Below are 18,253 nucleotides of genomic sequence, written 5' to 3' on the forward strand. Positions count from 1 at the left end.
CAGAATGGAGTGAATTATATAATGAGTCCTAATGTTTCCTTCATGAAAAATTATGACCCCTTCTGTTGAGCTACTCTTGTTTGGTTTTTCCTCTGCCTTATACCCATAATCATTTAGAATTTTATGTTTCTGTTTACTGGAGCTTGTGATGCTCCTGCCTCAGCCTATCATATAGCTGGGATAATAGGTGTGTACCACCACACCCAGATTTTCTGGAGTATTCTTAAGCAGATCCTAGGTAATTTGTCATTTTGCCATAATAGTTCATTATTATCTCTAACCAAAACTGTTCATTCCCATATCTGATATTATTAGCAGTAATTTCTTTATACTCACAAACATTATTTCTTGAAGCTGGAAAATTAGATATAACTGTAAATAGCTATGAATTCAGAGAAACAAAGTTCTAGAAATTGTTTTCTTTTGGGGAATTTACAGACTAACTTCTTTGGTTGACAATTATTCCATGAAAAGTTATTCAGAAAATATTAAAACACTCCAGAAAAACCAGAAGTCTGAAAAATTTTTCCTTTGGCTGAGATAATAATTTTAGTTGTTTCATAATTTAGTTTATGAAAATAAGAAAAACTAATGTAGCTCTGTGTGTGTTTTTTTTCTCTCTGCTGTTCTGAACCTTTGGCTTCCAAGGACTATTTGTATTTCAGCACATGGAGTATGATAGTTGTCAGGCAGGGTTCTCTTGTCATTAGGATTTGGATTTGAGTGGCAGGAACATGTGACTGCTGTGCAAGGAGTTATTTTTGGTGTCTGGGTGTTGGCTTCTCAAAAACCAAGTTTGTGTGAGATGCATTTGTAGAGGCTCAGAAAGGGACAAGCATTGTAATGTGAGTTTTTGATCTTTTGAACATGGGTTGTTGCTTCAGCACAGAATTAAGTAGTGACGATGACAATGAGAAAATTGGCCTGCTACAGAAATCTGTGGTGGAGAAGGAACCGGAGAACAAGATAAGTAAAACTTTATCTTCATTATTTGATACCCTTGAGGGTGAGGAGCTTCACAATGTTGAAAATGGAGCCAGCAGAGCAGCTGCCGGCATTAACGTGTGGACTAGAACTTTTACAAGATCTGGGTACAAAGGAAATCAGAGACCAAATCAGTCACTGAATTCTATTTCCTCTTCCATATATAAGTTCTTAACTAGATATCACAATTTAGATGAGAGAGATAAGAATTCAGATATTGTTGTTACTGAGCAGAATTCTGAGAGTATCCCTGACCTGCTGTGCATGGGTACTGACAGACAGGGCTGTTCTGAAGATGGCCAGCTCCTCTCATGTATGCCAGTATGTTCTGACCAAGGTCTCCAGGAAGAAATTTCTCCAAGTGACCATCTGTGCTGTTACATAGGCACTTGTGAGAACTCTTTTATAGAGAAAGAAAGATTGGTAAATGTTCAAATCAGTGGTTTTAAAGAGAATAATAACTCTTTAAATGTGTCCAGTAGGGTAAGGCAAGGTGAAAACCCTATCTGTGTTGATGACAAACAGTGTGAGAATTCAGGAAAGGAGTTTTATAGCATTTGTGTTGTAGACCCTGACTGCCTGCACATGGAAGAGGAACTGTGCACTCTCATGTATGGAGCAGCTGCAGGAGAAGAATGTCATTCAGCTGTTACTTCTGAGGGGATTCATAGGGTGGATTGGCCTCTAGATAACAGGAAAGAATGTTCAGTCTCCAATGCCATACAAGGGGCAGGAAAGTTACAGCTGCAGCAGCAAGAATTGTCACCACAGGATATGCTGGGTCTAAATGAAGCGAAGGAAATATTTAGTAAGGTAACTAAACCTAGTGTTGAGCTTTTGGTCGACAGTGATCCACCTTGTGAAGCAAACGTTGATAGCCTTCAGGTTGAGTCTTTAAGGGCAAAATCTTACACCAAGCCTCCTAAAGATTATACAGAAAGTAGTACCTTACATAATACTGGCCAACTCCATGAATTAAATATTAACATAGACAGTGAGTCGCTAAAATGTATGTGTGCCATCCCTGAAGAAAGAAAGAGCCATTTTTCAGGAATAGGAAGTCAGATACATGATTCACCTATTAATTTACTTAATGACACTTCCTCTGTTGAAGAGAACGATGAATCTGAAGCTGTCACAGTTAATGTTGATCAAAGTTTAAACTCTAAAAATGAAGGAGAAAATCAGTCCACAGAACTACTAAAAGACATTGATTATTTCCACTCCAATGCCAGGAGACCAGATAGCTTTCTTTCTTTTGATCTAGATGGAATTAATTTAAATCCCCAAAGGTTTATCACTTTGGAGGGCTTTGGAAATGAGTGTCTCCTAGTTCATGCTAATTTTGGAGAAGTGGCTCTGAGTAGACTTGATGACAGGCTGGATCCTGTTCCTCTCCCTGGGCCATTGTTGATGAAGGAGAAACACCCATGGAAAAGCATCTTAAGAAGTGGAAGTCCCCGACTGGTAAACAGAGGAGCACTGTCATTGCAATCAGAAAATAGTTCCTCTTATCAAGATGAGAATAGAATTCATTTTTTGGAGACTGAAAGTCATGGCAAGGAGAGCGTCTTTGCATTGAAATCTTGGTATCAGGCAGATCTGTGTGCAAGTAGCAAGGCAGACAAAGTTCGGACACAAATATGTGACTTAACTGACATAGGGTGTGAATCAGATGTAGAGGGGACAATCCAGATGATAGACAAATTGAAACTTAGAATTTCACAAGGAGTTCCTCCAAACAGTGAGTCTCATGATAACTCTAGATCTCTTCAGGGTATCTTTGTGTCCTCTGCATCTGTTTTCACCTGCATTGGTAAAGAAGAAAGGGAAAGAGGCCTGCATCATAAAACAGAAGATAAAATATGTGTGAAGAATTTGGTCAGTGTGTTAAATGACCAACTAAGTGATCTTCACAGTTTAGAAAATGCCAAAAAAGAGTCAAAAGAAACTATTTGTAGAGAAACAAGTGAAGAGGACATAGAAAATGTCAAGTCAGATTCTAAAACAACCCTTGACTGGGAAATAAAGTACAAGGCAATAGTCACTGAGGATGCACTAGCTTGTGTGTGTCCTAGTAAAATAGGAAATTCCGACCTAGAAATGAATCAAGTAGAAAAAATCAATGAAACCTATAGAGTGAATGAATACAAAGATACAGTTCTTAATGTTATACCAACTTTAAGCCAAAGTTCAAATTCAGACACACAGAAGACAAATGTAGTAGAGAAGAACTCTATTATAAATAGTGGTGAAAGCCCAAAACAGAAGAAGATTTATTCTGAACCAAATGAAGAAGTTTCTGATTCTTTTGGTAATAATTTATCTAAGTTGAATAAGCCAGAACTAACATGTGAAAAAAAGAGTGAGAGACTTTGTTTGCAGAAAAACAGTATTGACCCTAACATTATTGACTGCTTAGGTCCATGTGGGACAGTTGGATATGCAAATGATTTCAAACAAAGAAATGCCAGGTCCATGCTTAAAGAATCTCCTTTAAATGGTGAGATGCATTTTATGGGAAATTCTAAGGTAACTTTAAAAAATATAGAATTAAGCAACACTTCTGATGGACATTCCTATCTGGTTAATGCTGATCCCACCCAAGTAGACAGATACACAGCTATTCCTATAGTACCCCAAGTAATGCATGCTGTCCCCGTTGGCAGCAAAGAAATAGTAGTACCAAGTAGTGATAATGTTTTATCACTTACAGAAGATACCTTAAATATATCTGAAAATCCCCCAAAAGTGAATTGGCAGAGTTTTCCAGAAGACTTATACTCCCATTATTTAAATGAATTTTCCTATTACCCAGTGGAAGGGCTAACAGGTCAGATATTTTCTGAAAGACTGGCAAATGGATATGGTGGATATCAAGTGAGCTATCTCTTGACTAATACATTTGCAAAAGATGCATCAGAAGATGAACAGGTATTTAGTGAGGATCTACATAGTAAGCCACAGGACTTAGAAGATACTTCATTTTCATTGGAACAGACCCCTTATCGACTACCAGTGTCGGTGGACAGTGTTGTTTGGGGATGGCCAAGTAGAGGTGGACAGTTAGTAAGTATATTTTATCAGTGTTATTTTGCTGTGATATGATAGTCTTTACTTTTTGATGGCTTTTAGCTTAATATTAATGAAGTTTTATTCTAAATAGTGAGTGGTTATTTGAATTCTTATACAGTGCTGTGAATAACTGTAGCATCAATTTAACCATTTCCGAATAGAAGAATATGAAGTCTCTTGCTGTATTTAAACCATAGTTTGTGTGTGAACTCATTTGCATTGAAGCATGCTCCATTATTTACCCCAAATCAGCTTCGTGTACACTCTTCTCTGTGGATGTTGCTGCTGCTCTTTCTTCCTTGCCTCAGTGCAGTAGGGCCCCTTATGAGAGTATATGTTCACTTGGTGTGTTTCAACCCCTGACAATGCTGCTCACACTTGCAGAATATAAACTTATTTAAAAATATGTGCTTTCTGCTACTTTTGTGTTATATATATCTAAAGTAGGTAAATTTTGGTACTTTTAACTGGCTTTAAAATCTTGACTATTTTCTTTCAGTCAGAATCACTGTATGTAGCTCTTTCTCAGGTTCCTGAGATGGGGCTGATCCCATTGGTTTGGAAGAAGCTTTGCAAATGATTCTTTGGGCAGCTAATTTGAGTATCTTTCTAAAAATTCTGTAATAAATGCAAACATTATTCAATAATAGAAAAATAAATAGTCTTGTACATAAATCGGACATATCAAAATGTTGCAGTTGAAAGGACATATACTCGTTCCTCAGTATCCATGGGGGATTAGTTCCATGAGCCTGGCAGATACCAAAGTCCATGGATGATCAAGTCTCTTATGTAAAATGGTATAGTATTTGCATGTAATCTACGCATATCCTCCCATACTTGAAGTTGTCTCTGGATTACTTAACAATTCCTAATACAAAGTGAATGCTATGGAAATATTTGTGCTGTATTGTCAATGAAAGTAATGACAAAAAGCTGTACGTGTTGTTATACATGCTGTTGTTTTCCCAAATAATTTTGAACCACATGTATCCATGGACACAAAGGACTGACTGCTTGGAATACAAAATCTCATTTATTGAACCAGTAGTTTGTTATTTTAGTGATTTTTGTGGCATCAGACAAGAAAACCCATTGATAATATTAAGGCAGTAGGTACAATTCAAATACTAATATCTGTAGTATGGAAATAAACAAGTAGAAATCCCATCATATAATTTTAAGGAATTGCTCATTAACCCTTTTTTTTATCCTTCTACACCCATATTTAAAAGTGTTACCAGAGTCACTTTCAAGTTCATCCATTTTTCTCCTTAAATAGTTGTGGAGGAAAAAGTGTAAAATTAAGCCTTTAAAATAATATACATGGCTGGGTGTGGTGGTGCATGCCTGTAATCTCAGTGGCTCTCAAGGCTAAGAGGATCACAAGTTCAAAGTCAATCTCAGCAACTTACCAGAGCTCTAAGTAACTTAATGAAACCCTGTCTCAAAATAAAAAATAAAAAGGGCTGAAGATGTGGCTAAGTGCTTAAACACCCCTGGGTTGAATCCCTAGTACAAAATAATAATAATAAATAAAAAACATAGACACTTTCATGTAAGTACATACAATTAGCAGTTGGCTACTAATTGCTCAGTGTTTAGTAGTTGCATGCAGTGTGCAAAGGATTCCTGTTGCTGTCTATATTTGCATGGTTTTAACTGAGGTACATGCCTTCTATTTTAAATTAACTTTATTTAAATCATGAGATATGCCCAGTTTTATAAGTTGAAGCATTACCACATTTAATGGTGTTGCCTTACTTTTTCAGGTTATTTCCAAAGTGCTGTTACAGATCTTTTTAATACTAAATCTTAACATAGCAGCTGTTTCTCCATCTTACAAATAAACAACCAAAGGTGGACACTTCAATGGCTTTGAAGTCAGTGAATTGTTCTGAATTACTAAACTTCATTTAGTTCTACTTCCAAGAACAGTACAGACTTAACTTGGGGTTTTATTTCCCCTGTTATCTCACCTATTTTATGTTCGCCATCTAAGTGACACCTCTGGTATTAGTCACTCTAGTTCCTACTCAGTATCTTGTCAGATGGACCATTCTGTCTCCTTTCCATAAAATACAAACTTATGAATTTCTGCTACTTTTGTGTTGTATGTATCTAAAGCAGGTAAATTTTGCTACTTTTAACTGGTTTTAAAATCTTGATTGTTTTCTTTTAGTCAGAATCACTATGTAGCTCTTTCTCAGATCTCGGAGATGGGACTGATCCCACTGGTTTGGAAGAAGCTTTGCAAATGATTCTGTGGGCAGCTAATTTGAGTATTTTTCTAGAAATTCTGGGAGACCAAGTGTGCTGTAATAGCTCTTTGTTTTGTTTTTTAATTATTTCTCTATTCTATTATTATGGATTAATAATATTTTTAAAAATGGATATTTCATTTTGAGGGGCAGATGAGTTTTTGTTTGTTTGTTTAGAGTATCAGAAATTGGTGATTCTCTTCAGAGAAGTAGCATTAGCTGTTGGTGTAAAATCACTTCAGAGGGTGGCTGTTAAGGTCAGTCTGCTTCTGATTTTAATAACCATTGCTTGCTCATAAATTTTCAGTGTAAAAATAAGACTTGTATAGCCAAGCAGATGAAACTAGAGTTCTTGATAATTATTTAGAATTGTATATGACTACAAAGCAAATAAGCATATTTTAAAGAAATGCACCTTTGGATTTTTTAAAAAAATATCATTAATAAAAAATTCCGTATGTGCATTATTAGGAGTTAATGAATTATTGATTAATGTTTTGTTTTGCTGATATTAGAACACAGTGTTTAAAGAAAAAGTTAGCTCATTAATTGTATACATTAATGGGTTACACTAGAACTCAATTTTCTAATTGCCATTATTTTTGTTGGCAAGTTATTTAATCTTGCTCTGCCTTGGTTTTCTTATCACAGTATTTATTGAATATTGGTTAACTGCCTAAAATTGTGCTAAGCTTCTGATTCTTTTTTTTTTTTTAATATCTTCATTTTATTTATTTATTTTTATGTGGTGCTGAGAATTGAACCCAGGGCCTTGCTCGTGCTAGGTGAGCTCTCTACCGCTGAGCCACAATCCCAGCCCCTCTGATTCTTGATTTAAGCTAATTTACCACTTAAGAGATAATAACTTCTTAAGGGTAGGGTCCTGTTCATTTAAAACATAAAACTTTGTACATGTTGTCAAATAGTGGAAATTATCATTTTCTGTGTTGTCACTTCATTAGGTATTGATTCATTGAGCATATTTCTCAAGCACCTCCCTGCTAAGCTCTGACTCTACTAGGTATTAATGATACAAGGTGAGCAAACCATGGTCGCTGCCACCAAGAGTGTGTAGACAGTACACTCCAAGCCTAGACACCAGGGAGACCACATGTGCTGTAATAGCTCTCTAAGTGCTGCTCATGGCCACTTCACAGCCACCACAATGAATCATCTGCAATAATGAACTACAAAACATTGGTTATATAGGACCTTTGCTTGCAAAGGTGCTGAAACTGGAAAAGGTTAATGTCATTTGGTGTTAAGAATTTAAAGAATGTGCATTGTGTACATGAGATAAAAGGAGTCTTAAGTGGGAGGAATGAAACTGAGGTAGGAAAACTTGATTGTGTGTAATTGGATGTTGGAAAGAAAACTGGGCCTAATTAGAAGAGGCCATTTACACAAGTAGTAAAGTAGAAAATAGAATAGAGAAATAATTTAAAAACAAAACAGGTCAAAAAGATGCAAATACTTGTGAAAGCTTGGTGTGGTGAAGTATGGAGTGTCTTCTGCTCCCCTCAACTCTGTGAGGCAGGAGGCAGGTCATGTGTTCTTTGTTGTAGCCTGATGTCTTAGCACTGTGCTTGTCACGGCCAAGCTAGTGAGCATTTACTTGTTTGATGGGTGAGGGGATGAGAGAGGAGAGAGAGACTAATCTTGTACAGAGGTAGAAGCACAGATGAACTGGAAGGTTAGAGGTAAAAAGGGAAATTGTAGAATCAGTGTTTCTTGACTATAATATTCTTGAAGGAGAAGGAGAGCCCTATATTTTTCCTACTTAAAAAAGTAAAAGAATTCCAGATAGGTACTCATTTTAGCCTCTAATTTTGTGGGCATGATGTTTTAATTATTACCCAGTGCCTAGAAAAGCAGTCAATAAGTTGCTTCCAAAGCGTGAATATCTGGCATTTTATCCATAAGCCTGGTACTCTGTTTCAGAAAATGTTGTATGGTTTTCACTGCCAGCCTCAGCACCTGAACCAATGTGAATTTATTATGTCTTTAAATTTTCTAATCTGTGTGTTTCCTTGATAGCTTAATATAGTAATTATAAATAACTGGCGATTTCCTAGACTATCTAAGACGAATCACAATTTACAAATTTGAATACAATGTAGAGGGGTAAAATTTTAATTATATTAATTAATAATTATAAAATTTTAATTATTATTTTTGCATGCCGTGGAGCACAGAAAGTAGTACCATCAGCACTGCACCCTGGCATAGCACAGCAAGGCTGCTCTCAGCTGGAGTACTAGCCTGAAGAACACATGAGACCAGGACCCCATCCCTTCTTAGGTAGCTCTACCTCCCTGCACCATGGTGTGAAGGCTGGTGGTGTGTTTGAAAAGGCAGACAATTTATATAGGTTTGTCAAGGGATTGTAATGGCAAAATTGAAGTTAAAATTTGGGGAGCAATTGCCTCTGGGATGTTTGTTTTTTTCTTTAGACCTTGGAGAGTCATTCAAGGTCTTTAAGCAGAAGTAAGCTAGACTAGTAGAAAAACTATGAAAGTGGGGACTATCCAGTGTGTGTGTGGGGGGGTGGCTCTTAAGTATTTTAGGGTGTATCTGGGAATGGTATTCTAGACAGACAGGACAGGAGGAGACAAAGTGCCAGTGTATTTAGAAAGAGCAAGGAGGTCTACATGATGAAAAATTAGCTCAAAGAAATGGTGATCCCACAAGGGAGTTGGGCTGCAGTAAGAACTTCACCTGTTACTATGAATGAGCCAGGCAGTCTTTGAAGGGATGACTCCAGTGTTTGAGCAGAGGACTACCATAGCTAGTCTAAGCTACTGAACACTCTTTATTATAGTAATTGCTAGTCAGTGTGCCTGGTGTGTGCCAGGCACCATGCTGGGTTCTAATCCTAGAAGGTGGGAACTGCAAAGCTCATTTCTCAGGTGAAGTTAAGTTAGAGAGTAAATCACTAACTAGCCCCACGTTGCACACCTGTTTGTGGAGAGTTGTAAGCCCTAGTGGAGTGAGGGCTCATGTAAGAACTTTGGGTGAGCAGCATGGGGATCACCTGGAGTTCCCATTCCAATAGGATTGGGAAACTGTGTTCTGAGAATGCTCTGAAGGTGAGATGGAAGTCCTTTTAGGAATGGAAACAGTATTGTAGCTCTGCTGAAAATGTGAGAGATTTTGTTGTCTTGCTTAGTGGATATTTTAGCTTTCTCTCATCCTCCAGTAGCTGACAGTCCTGTTCTTAGGAGGAACTTCCATTTTGTATATCTTTGGCTTATGTGACTGTTTGAAGCTTTATATTTAAAATTTTACCCCTCTACATTGTATTCAAATTTGTAAATTGTGATTCGTCTTAGACAGTCTAGGAAATCGCCAGTTATTTATAATTACACTGTTTGTGAGACACTGAACTCTTCATGAAGGCAGGGACTATACCTGTCATTTTCAGCATCTAGAAGCCTTATGCCTAGGAGAAACTTAAGAACCTGGGGGCGAATTAAATGTTCTGAGCACTTCTTCTTTGTGACTTTTGGAATCTGATTATACTGAGGTATGTGTAAAGAGATAGGCTCAGCTTTTTAACCCTAAATTCTCTTAATGTAGATGCAGTTTTAACCCTTCAGTAGCACTTAGTTGAAATTTGGAAACAAATGTATATATATATTTTTTTTCCTAGGTACCAACAACTAAGGTTTCAGAGCTAAACCCGAATGCGAAAGTATGGGGGACTCATATGTTACATTTGGAGGCAAGTAGTGCTGCTGTTGGTGTGAGTGCTGCGTGGGAGGAGGTGCCCAGCCATCGTGACTGCGGCCAGCAGGGTGAGTTGTGAGCCTGGCCTTGACCAGGAACAGCCCTATTGTCAAATCTTTGCCTCTGTTACTATTTAATCTCTTTGAGAAGCTGTTGATTTTTTTTCCTTTGTTTCCTGATTTGTAATTGTACTTGGAGCCTGGAGATCTTTTATAATCCAATTAAAGATTTTGAGTATCTGCAAGTGTAAGTTTTGTATTAAGGGAACATTATTCTTCTAACACTGCCTTTTGGGATAAAATTGCAATTATAGGATTGGATGCCAGTGGTGATGGTGACAAAAGTCATGAGAATGCAGCATTACCGGACTTACAGGAGTCAGACCAAACAGACATGAACACTTTGGCTCTGGATCACTCAGAATATGAATCTCTGCCTGAAAATAGCGAAACAGGTGAAACTATTTTATGAATTTTTTTTTCATATAGAATGTGGGCTTTTTAATTATTTATCACTTAGCTTATTAAATATTTCCCTAAAAATGTACCTTTTGTTGCCTCCTTTTAATTCTCCTTTCAATTCAGTCTCAACATGGATGCAGAGATGAAAGACCCTGTGGGGGAAGCATCATGGAACATGTAAGACCCGAGTAGCATCTGAGGCGAGTGGCATTTATTTAGAAGTAGAAGATTTTTCATAGGTGAAGCATCAGTAAAGTGTAGAGATGAACCTTTAATGCTAGAATTGAGAGTGAAACAAGTTGGATAGAGAGAAGGGCATAAAGAGGGAATATAGTGGTAGATGAGGACAGTTGAGGTCACATTCAAGAGTCTTAAAAACCAGGTGGATATGAACTTTATCCCCATTATTGATGAATGAGTGACATAAAGCAAGATATTTGGGAAATATAAATTTTACAGAAATGTGAAACAGTGGCTTTGAGGAAAGAAAAACCTAAGAATCAATGAAATAGGAAGTTGTGTTATTCCTGTTTAGGGTTATAAAGACATCAGCATTAGAGTAATGGCCATAAAAATGGAAAGAAAATAGAGTAAGTAGGGAATGCAGATTTCTGGACTTAGTTACACAGTCTGCCAAATGACACTAGAAATGTGATTGTAAGATGCCCACTTGCTGTGGGCATTTGAAAATATGAGGAAGCATTTGGTTATCACAGTGACTTGGGAATACAGGCAGGGCCATGGTATGAGACATAGTGATGCACGATGACTTAAGACTCAAAATATGGCAAAATCAGCAGTGTCTCTTAAGCAGGAAAATACTGTCCTATAACACTATTCTTCTTTTTAAAACTTCAGTTTAGCTTACTGTATTAAATAATTTGATCACATGACTCAAGTATTTAAAAAGGAAAACAAAAATAAAACCACGTTGCTTTCCTTTAAATATAATTGAGATAAATTGCAATTATAGGATGCGTGAATTTAACTCGAATTACCCCTTTTTGTTTGGTTTGGTACAAAAATTGAACCAAATTTTGAACCCAGGGGCACTTAACCACTGAGCTACACCCCCAGCCCTTTTTTATTTAGGGTCTTGCTTAAGGACTTATTAAGTTGCTGAGGCTGGCCTCAAACTTGTAGTCCTCCTGCCTCAGCCTCCCAGGCCACTGGGATTACAGGTGTGCACTACCACACCAAGCATATAGTTTTCTAAATCTGATTGGGGTAGTACCAGTGTGTAACAAATTTAATTTGATTAGTTCCTCCTTGTTAACCCAATACTGTTTAATGATCTGGAAATAGCAAAACACTGGGATAAATTAGAGTTACTTTGAAGTTGAGTGAACTCTTTAATGGCAAAAGAAGGGAATTCTAGTCATTTAAAACATATTTCAAAAGAAAATAAAAATGTATAATAATCAAAGGGAAAGGAATCCTGATGGTAGAAAATAAAAAGGATTAAAAGTAATTTAAACATGAGGTTTATATCTAAATAATCCAAACCTTGGACTTGAGTCGGAAATTATACAAGATGAAAGATAGATAACATTACCAAAAATGAAATGATAAATGTTAAAAAATATTCCTGTAAAGTTTAATTTCAAAAGAAGTTGGTTCTTTGCAAAAGGTATTTAAAGCTGTTTTCAAAAGAAGAACCAAGGAGAAGGTATTAGTTTTCTTTTAGGGTCTGGGATGGGCCAACATAAAAATAGTTTGAGGTAATGGGAAACTGATTGTTCACCTCCAAATTTATTTCTGGCTTAATCTAAAAATCAATCATTAAAAAACAAAACAAAACCCACAGACCTATAGTTAAGCTACACTCGTTATTATCATTATTTTAGAATATTTTTTAGTTGTAGATGGATACAATACCTTTATTTTATCTTTATGTGGTGCTGAGGATCAAACCTTGTACCTCACACATGCTAGGCGAGTGTTCTACCACTGAGCCACAGCCCCAGCTCCAACACTATCACTATTACCATTTGGAAAGGGCAAATGAAGTGGGAGAAATGACTCCTGTAGATTGACTAGTAGGAATAGCCCAGAGAATGCTTACTGAATGTTGTTTTTAAGTCATTCTGGTTATTCTACCAAAGACTCACTTAGAAAACAGACCTTCCTTTCTGTTCTTGTTCACTCCTTACTACTGAGTCTGTGTTGTATATGAAGGATACTTAATAAACACCTGTGTGTTTGCTGTAAAGTATTTGCCTGTCTTCACTGTAGTATCACCAGTCCCTGTAGTGCCTTTATTGAATGACTCTGTTGACCTGTGTAATTGTCCATGACTTCCCCCTGCATCCTCATGTCCCTCCTCATTCTGTTTGTTACCCAAACTATCTTTCAATTACTTCATTGTGTATAACTTGAATTCCCTTCATAATTGCTTAACAAGTGCCTTGAATTCGTTTACCTTTAATTCTGTACCTACTGTGCGTCTATACCTGAGCAGATAGATAAATGTGGCTGAAAAAGATATGCAGCAGTGTAGAATGGTCTTGTTTTTAAGTTTATGGTCACATATTTCCAGTGAGCCTCAACATTGCTCCACAATGCTGTTGTGTCATCTAGTAAAGCCCTGTTGCTAGGCAGTGGTTTCACACTAACTCCTCTTCTTCCCTCCTCCTCTTCCCTTTTTTTTCTTTTCATTTTTTTAATGTACAGCGTAACATACAATCAGGGTACAATAAACACCATATATTTTAGGTATCCCTCAGCTTTTCTATAAGTTTTATGTTCTTTAGATTAAGGTGAGTTAAGGAAATATTCAGTATAGTATAGAACTGGTTTGATGACTCTTTGCTCATTATTTTCTCTGTCTGGTTTGGAAAGTTATAAAACTATCACTGCAGTGTAAATCATGGACATATCCATCACCAGGAAAACCTTCCTGTGCCCTTTCCTTTTCTCATGCAACCACTGATCTGCTTTCTGCCAGTATAGGTTAATTTGTATTTTCTAGAATTTTATATAAATGGTATTTAACAGTATGCTCTTTTTTTGTCTGACATACTTAGCTCATTAGTTTTGAGATCTGTACATATTGCAACAGACATGAATAGATTATTCCTTTTATTGCCAAGTAGTATTCCAAAATATGGATGTACCTCAGTTTTTCTGCCTACCTCTTGACAAATATTTGGCTTATTTCCAATTTATGCCTTTACAAATAAAGCTACTATAAAATTTATAAGCAAGACTTGGGTAGAGACATATATTTTCCTTGGTAAATATTTTGGAATGGAATGGAATGGATGGACCTCTGGGATCAAGTTTATCTTTTTAAGAAATAGTGAAGCTGTTTTCCATATGGAATAGAATGGATGGACCTCTGGGATCAAGTTTATCTTTTTAAGAAATAGTGAAGCTGTTTTCCATAGTAGCGGTACCATTTTGTATTCCCCTCCATCCCCCTTCCACCCCCAGTAGTGGATCAGATCTCCAGTTAGTCTACATCCTCACCAGTACTTTTGATTTTAGCCAATTTGAAAGGTAACATGATAGGTCTTATTGTGGTTTTAATTCATATTTGATGACTGATGATATCAAGCATTTTTTTTTAACAGACCTTTTTGAAAAAGTTTAATTTTAGGTTCACAGCAAAATTGAACAGAAGGTACAGAGAGTTCGCATACACCTTTGCCCCTATACTTTCATAGCCTTCCCCATTATCAACATTGCCCACCAAAGTGGCACATTTGTTACAAATGAGGGACCTGTTATCAGTACATCATTATCATCCAAAATCTATAGTTTAAAGTAGCTCTTGGTGTTTTACATTCCAATAAATTCATGTATTATATACACATTTGGTAGCATACAGAGTAGTTTCACTGCCCCCAAATTTAAAAAATTCCTCCTTCTCCCTAACCCATGGCAACCACTGGTTTTCTTTACTGTTTTCATAATTTTGTCTTTTCCATAATGTCATAGAGTTGGAATCATACCATTTTGTAGCCTTTTCAAATTATCTTTCATGTAATATTATACATTTTAGGTTCCTTCATATCTTTATATGGCTCATTTCTTTTTAGTGCTGAATCATTCCATTGTCTGGCAAATGAGTTTATCCATTCACCTGCTGAAGGACATCTTGATTGCTTCCATGTTTTGGCACTTAAAAATAATGCTGCTGTAACAGTGTGCAAGTTTTTGTATATATGTTAAGAATTCAGCTTTTTTGGGTGAATGTCAAGGAATGTGATTGCTGTATTGTCTGGTTTGTTTTGTAGGAAACCATCAATCTGTCTTCCAAGGTGTCTGTACCAGTTTAGTTTTTTGGGGGGAACCAGTGGTGCTTAACTCCTAAGTCACATCTCTGGCCCTTTTTATTTTTATTTTGAGTTAGGGTCTTGCTGAGTTGCTGAGGCTGGCCTGAAACTTGCAATCCTCCTGCATCCACCTCCTGAGTCAATGAAATTACAGACATGTGCCACTGCACCTGGCTGTATGTTAGCTTTTGCCTCATGTATTTTGAGGCTCTGTTGGGCACATACATGTTAAGCATTGTTATGACTCTTGGAGAATTGATCTCTTTATCTTTGTACATTATATTAAAGAACCTTTCCTGGCTTTGAAGTCTGTTTGTTTCTAAAGTTATTACTGCTGTTTGTTTTTGATTAATGTTAGCATAGTGTTTCACTCTCTATTAGCTTTTATTTTCTTAATTTTTTTTAAAAAAATTGTTTTAGTTGTAGATGAACACAATATCTTTTTGTTTTTATGTGGTGCTGAGGCTCGAACTCAGTGCCTCACATATGTGAGGCAAACATTCTACCGCTGAGCCACAACCCCAGCCCTTCCCATAATTTTTTATAGTGATAAAACGTATACAACATGAAATTCACCATCTTAAGACTTTTGATTTTGTAGTGCTGGCTGTCTAATCCAGCATGTGCTCTACCACTGAACTTCTCTCAGCCTCTTAACCAGTTTTAAGTTTCCCATTAAGTAATATTAAATACATGAATTCCATTTTGCAGCCATTACCAGCATTCAACTCTGTAATTCTTTTTATCATAGAAAACTGAAATTCTGTGCCTGTTACACTCTTCAGCCCAACATTCATCATTCCACTTGCTATCTAATTGAGGGCCCTCCATATAAGTGGATTCATATAGCATTTATCTTTTCGTGACTGGAATGTTTCATTGTTAGCGTAATGTCCTTGGGGGTCATCCATATTATAGCATAGGTTACAATTTTTTTCCTTATTCAATAATTGCTATTGTATGTAAATACCACATTTTGCTTATCTGTTTTTCCACCTGGAGTTGCTTCCATCTTGTAGCTATTGTGAAAAATGCTGCTACTTTTATAGGTGTACAAATACCTCTTGGAGATGGTTCAATTATTTTTTTGTTTTGTTTTTTATAAAGCAGGGTTTACTTAAAAAGAGGTAACATAGATTTCTTCTGGGAGGGAGAAGCGGGTCATAGCTGATATCCTGGTATCCTCAATTATTGTTGATAACCAGAAGTGGAATTTGTTGATCATATCATAATTCTATGTTTAATATTTTGAAGAACTACCATATTCTTTTCCATAAAGGCTGCACTATTTTAAATTCCCACCAGTGGTGTACAAGGTTTCCATTTTCATAAATCCTTGCCTGTTGTTGCTGTAGAATTTTAGGAGGTCTCAATATATATGCTAGACATTAATTCCTTATCAGATAAATAATTTGCAAATATTTTTTTTTTTCATTCTGTGGGTTGCCTCTGAAATTACGTTACTTTAGAGTTACTACTCACTTTTTTGCATGTGGATACCTACTTTTCCTGGCACCATTTATTGAAGAAACTGTCCTTTCCCCATTGAATGGTCTTAACATCCTTAAAAATTATTTGGGCTCTTTGTTCTGTTCCGTCAGTGTATCTTGTTTTTATCCCATTACTTCCTCAACAGAGGTGTAGACACAGTGGAAAAAGTGTAATCTTTTCAACAAATGGTGCTAGAATAGTTTGTATCCATATGCAAAAATAAAGATAACTTTCAACCATATCACGCATGGTATACAAAAATTAACATGAAATGGATAACAGACCTAACAAACATAAAACCTAAAAAATAAAGGAAAACCTTTGTGACCATGGGTTAAGCAAAGGTTTCTTAGGTACAACACTAAAAGAAAGACCCATGAAGGAAAAAAATGATTAATTAAACTTTGTAAAATATTGTTCAGTTTCTGCTTTTCAGAAGATACTATCAGGGAAAAAAATGAGTATGGTGACTCACCTATATCATTATAGATTAGGAAAATGTATTTGTAAATCACAGATCTGATAAGGGTTTTTATCCAAAACATAAACTGATAAAATTCAGTAAAATAACCCAGTAATAAAATGAACAAATAGCACCAAAAACACAGGCATATGCAAGCATGTTTGAACTTTGTGTTCTTTAAAGTTACTGTTCTGTCCTAACAAGTGAAGAAGCTAAGAAAGGAGGAAAAAAAAAATCTCTTATTAGAAGAAATGTGTGATCACAGGGTAAACCAACTGCCTACAAAGTTGAAAAAGACAGAGAGGTGAATAGAGAATCAACAACTTACTGAGCAGAAACCTCTGCAGGAACCTGAGCCAAAATAGGAAAACCTGAATTATAACCAGTGAGTTGCTAGAGCCACGGGGTGGACAAGACTGAGTTAAAGACCACTTAGAGGCTCGGTCAGAATGAGGTCCCATGATTTTTATAAATTTTTACTTCCTGGAGTCATCCAGATACTTAGTGAGGGAGGGGAGGGGATCTAGTTTTTCTGGCAGGAGAAAGGGGAAAAGGAACCATTTTAAATTAAGACAGAGCATTCTGTTCATCTTAATTAGCGTGTGCCCCCAGGACAGACTACTTCAAATCTAGTTTTTCCTGTCAACATCTTACATTAATATATTTGTCACCAATACTAAAACAGGAGCGATACCTATTACCCTGATGGCTTTTTTCTGTATCAGAATCCTAGGATACCATTTATATTTAGTTAGAACACTTCCTTAGGCTTCTCTTGGCCTGAGTTCTCAAACTTTCCATGTTTTTGGCAGTCTTGAAGGTTTGAGTACTGTCAAGTGTCTTGTAGAATACTCTTCTGTTGGAATTTTTCTGATGTTTTTCTTATCATAATGTTTGTATTTGGACTAGGGAGGAGGACCACAGAGGTAAAGCACCATTTTCATTATATCAAGGGTACACACTGTCAAAGGGACATGTCTTGATCACCTGACTGAAGTAGCATTTGTCATATTTCTGAACTGTAAAGCTACCCTTTGGTTTCTCTTTCTTTCTGTATTCTACTGTTAGGATGGAAGTTCCTCTGCATAGAGAAAACTTGAGAATTTATGGTCTTCTTCTATAAAAGCAGAGTCTAACTAAATTGTTTGAAATTCTTGTACATGGGTGATTTGTTTCTTCTTTATTTATTTTTGCATCTATTTACTTGTATCAGTATGGACTCAGGAATGCTTATTCTGTACTTGGGTAATTATCCAGTAGTATTTTATTGCTCAAGTTGTTCTGGCTTTGGCCTTTGGGAAACTCTTCTTAGTTGGCTCCATTTGACTATTCCTGTCAATGTAGGACTTTTTGGGTTTTTTTGTTTTTTCTTTTCTTCCTACCATCAGCAATTTCTCCAAGGATCCCTAGTTCCTTGTATGGGAGAATGACATTAGAACCCATACCCTGGGCTCCAGGCATGTTCTCTTTTTGTCTCACATATTCTTTGTTCTTCATTTCCCCTTTCCA

General features: G+C 36.4%; 1 protein-coding gene across 5 annotated transcripts in view; it reads left to right on the forward strand.

Annotated features, from left to right (window-relative positions):
* LARP4B (La ribonucleoprotein 4B) overlaps positions 1-18,253 on the forward strand; it is a 90,977-nt gene that overhangs the window by 32,695 nt on the left and 40,029 nt on the right. Inside the window, exons 1-4 of one of the 5 annotated variants that reach the window (XR_014022446.1) lie at positions 788-4,053; positions 9,973-10,117; positions 10,363-10,503; positions 10,634-10,710. Coding sequence is in view for 3 of the 5 variants with exons in the window: in XM_081297550.1 (XP_081153676.1) it covers positions 868-4,053; positions 9,973-10,117; positions 10,363-10,503 (3,472 nt within the window). In the remaining 2 variants the exon portion in view is untranslated. Of the gene's footprint in view, positions 1-787; positions 4,054-9,972; positions 10,118-10,362; positions 10,504-10,633; positions 10,711-18,253 lie in introns of those variants that run through there. The other 4 variants (XR_014022447.1, XM_081297551.1, XM_081297550.1 and 1 more) reach the window with 4 other exon arrangements.

Source organism: Spermophilus citellus (genome assembly GCF_964194105.1).
Source record: "Spermophilus citellus genome assembly, chromosome: 6".
Lineage (NCBI taxonomy): Eukaryota > Metazoa > Chordata > Mammalia > Rodentia > Sciuridae > Spermophilus > Spermophilus citellus.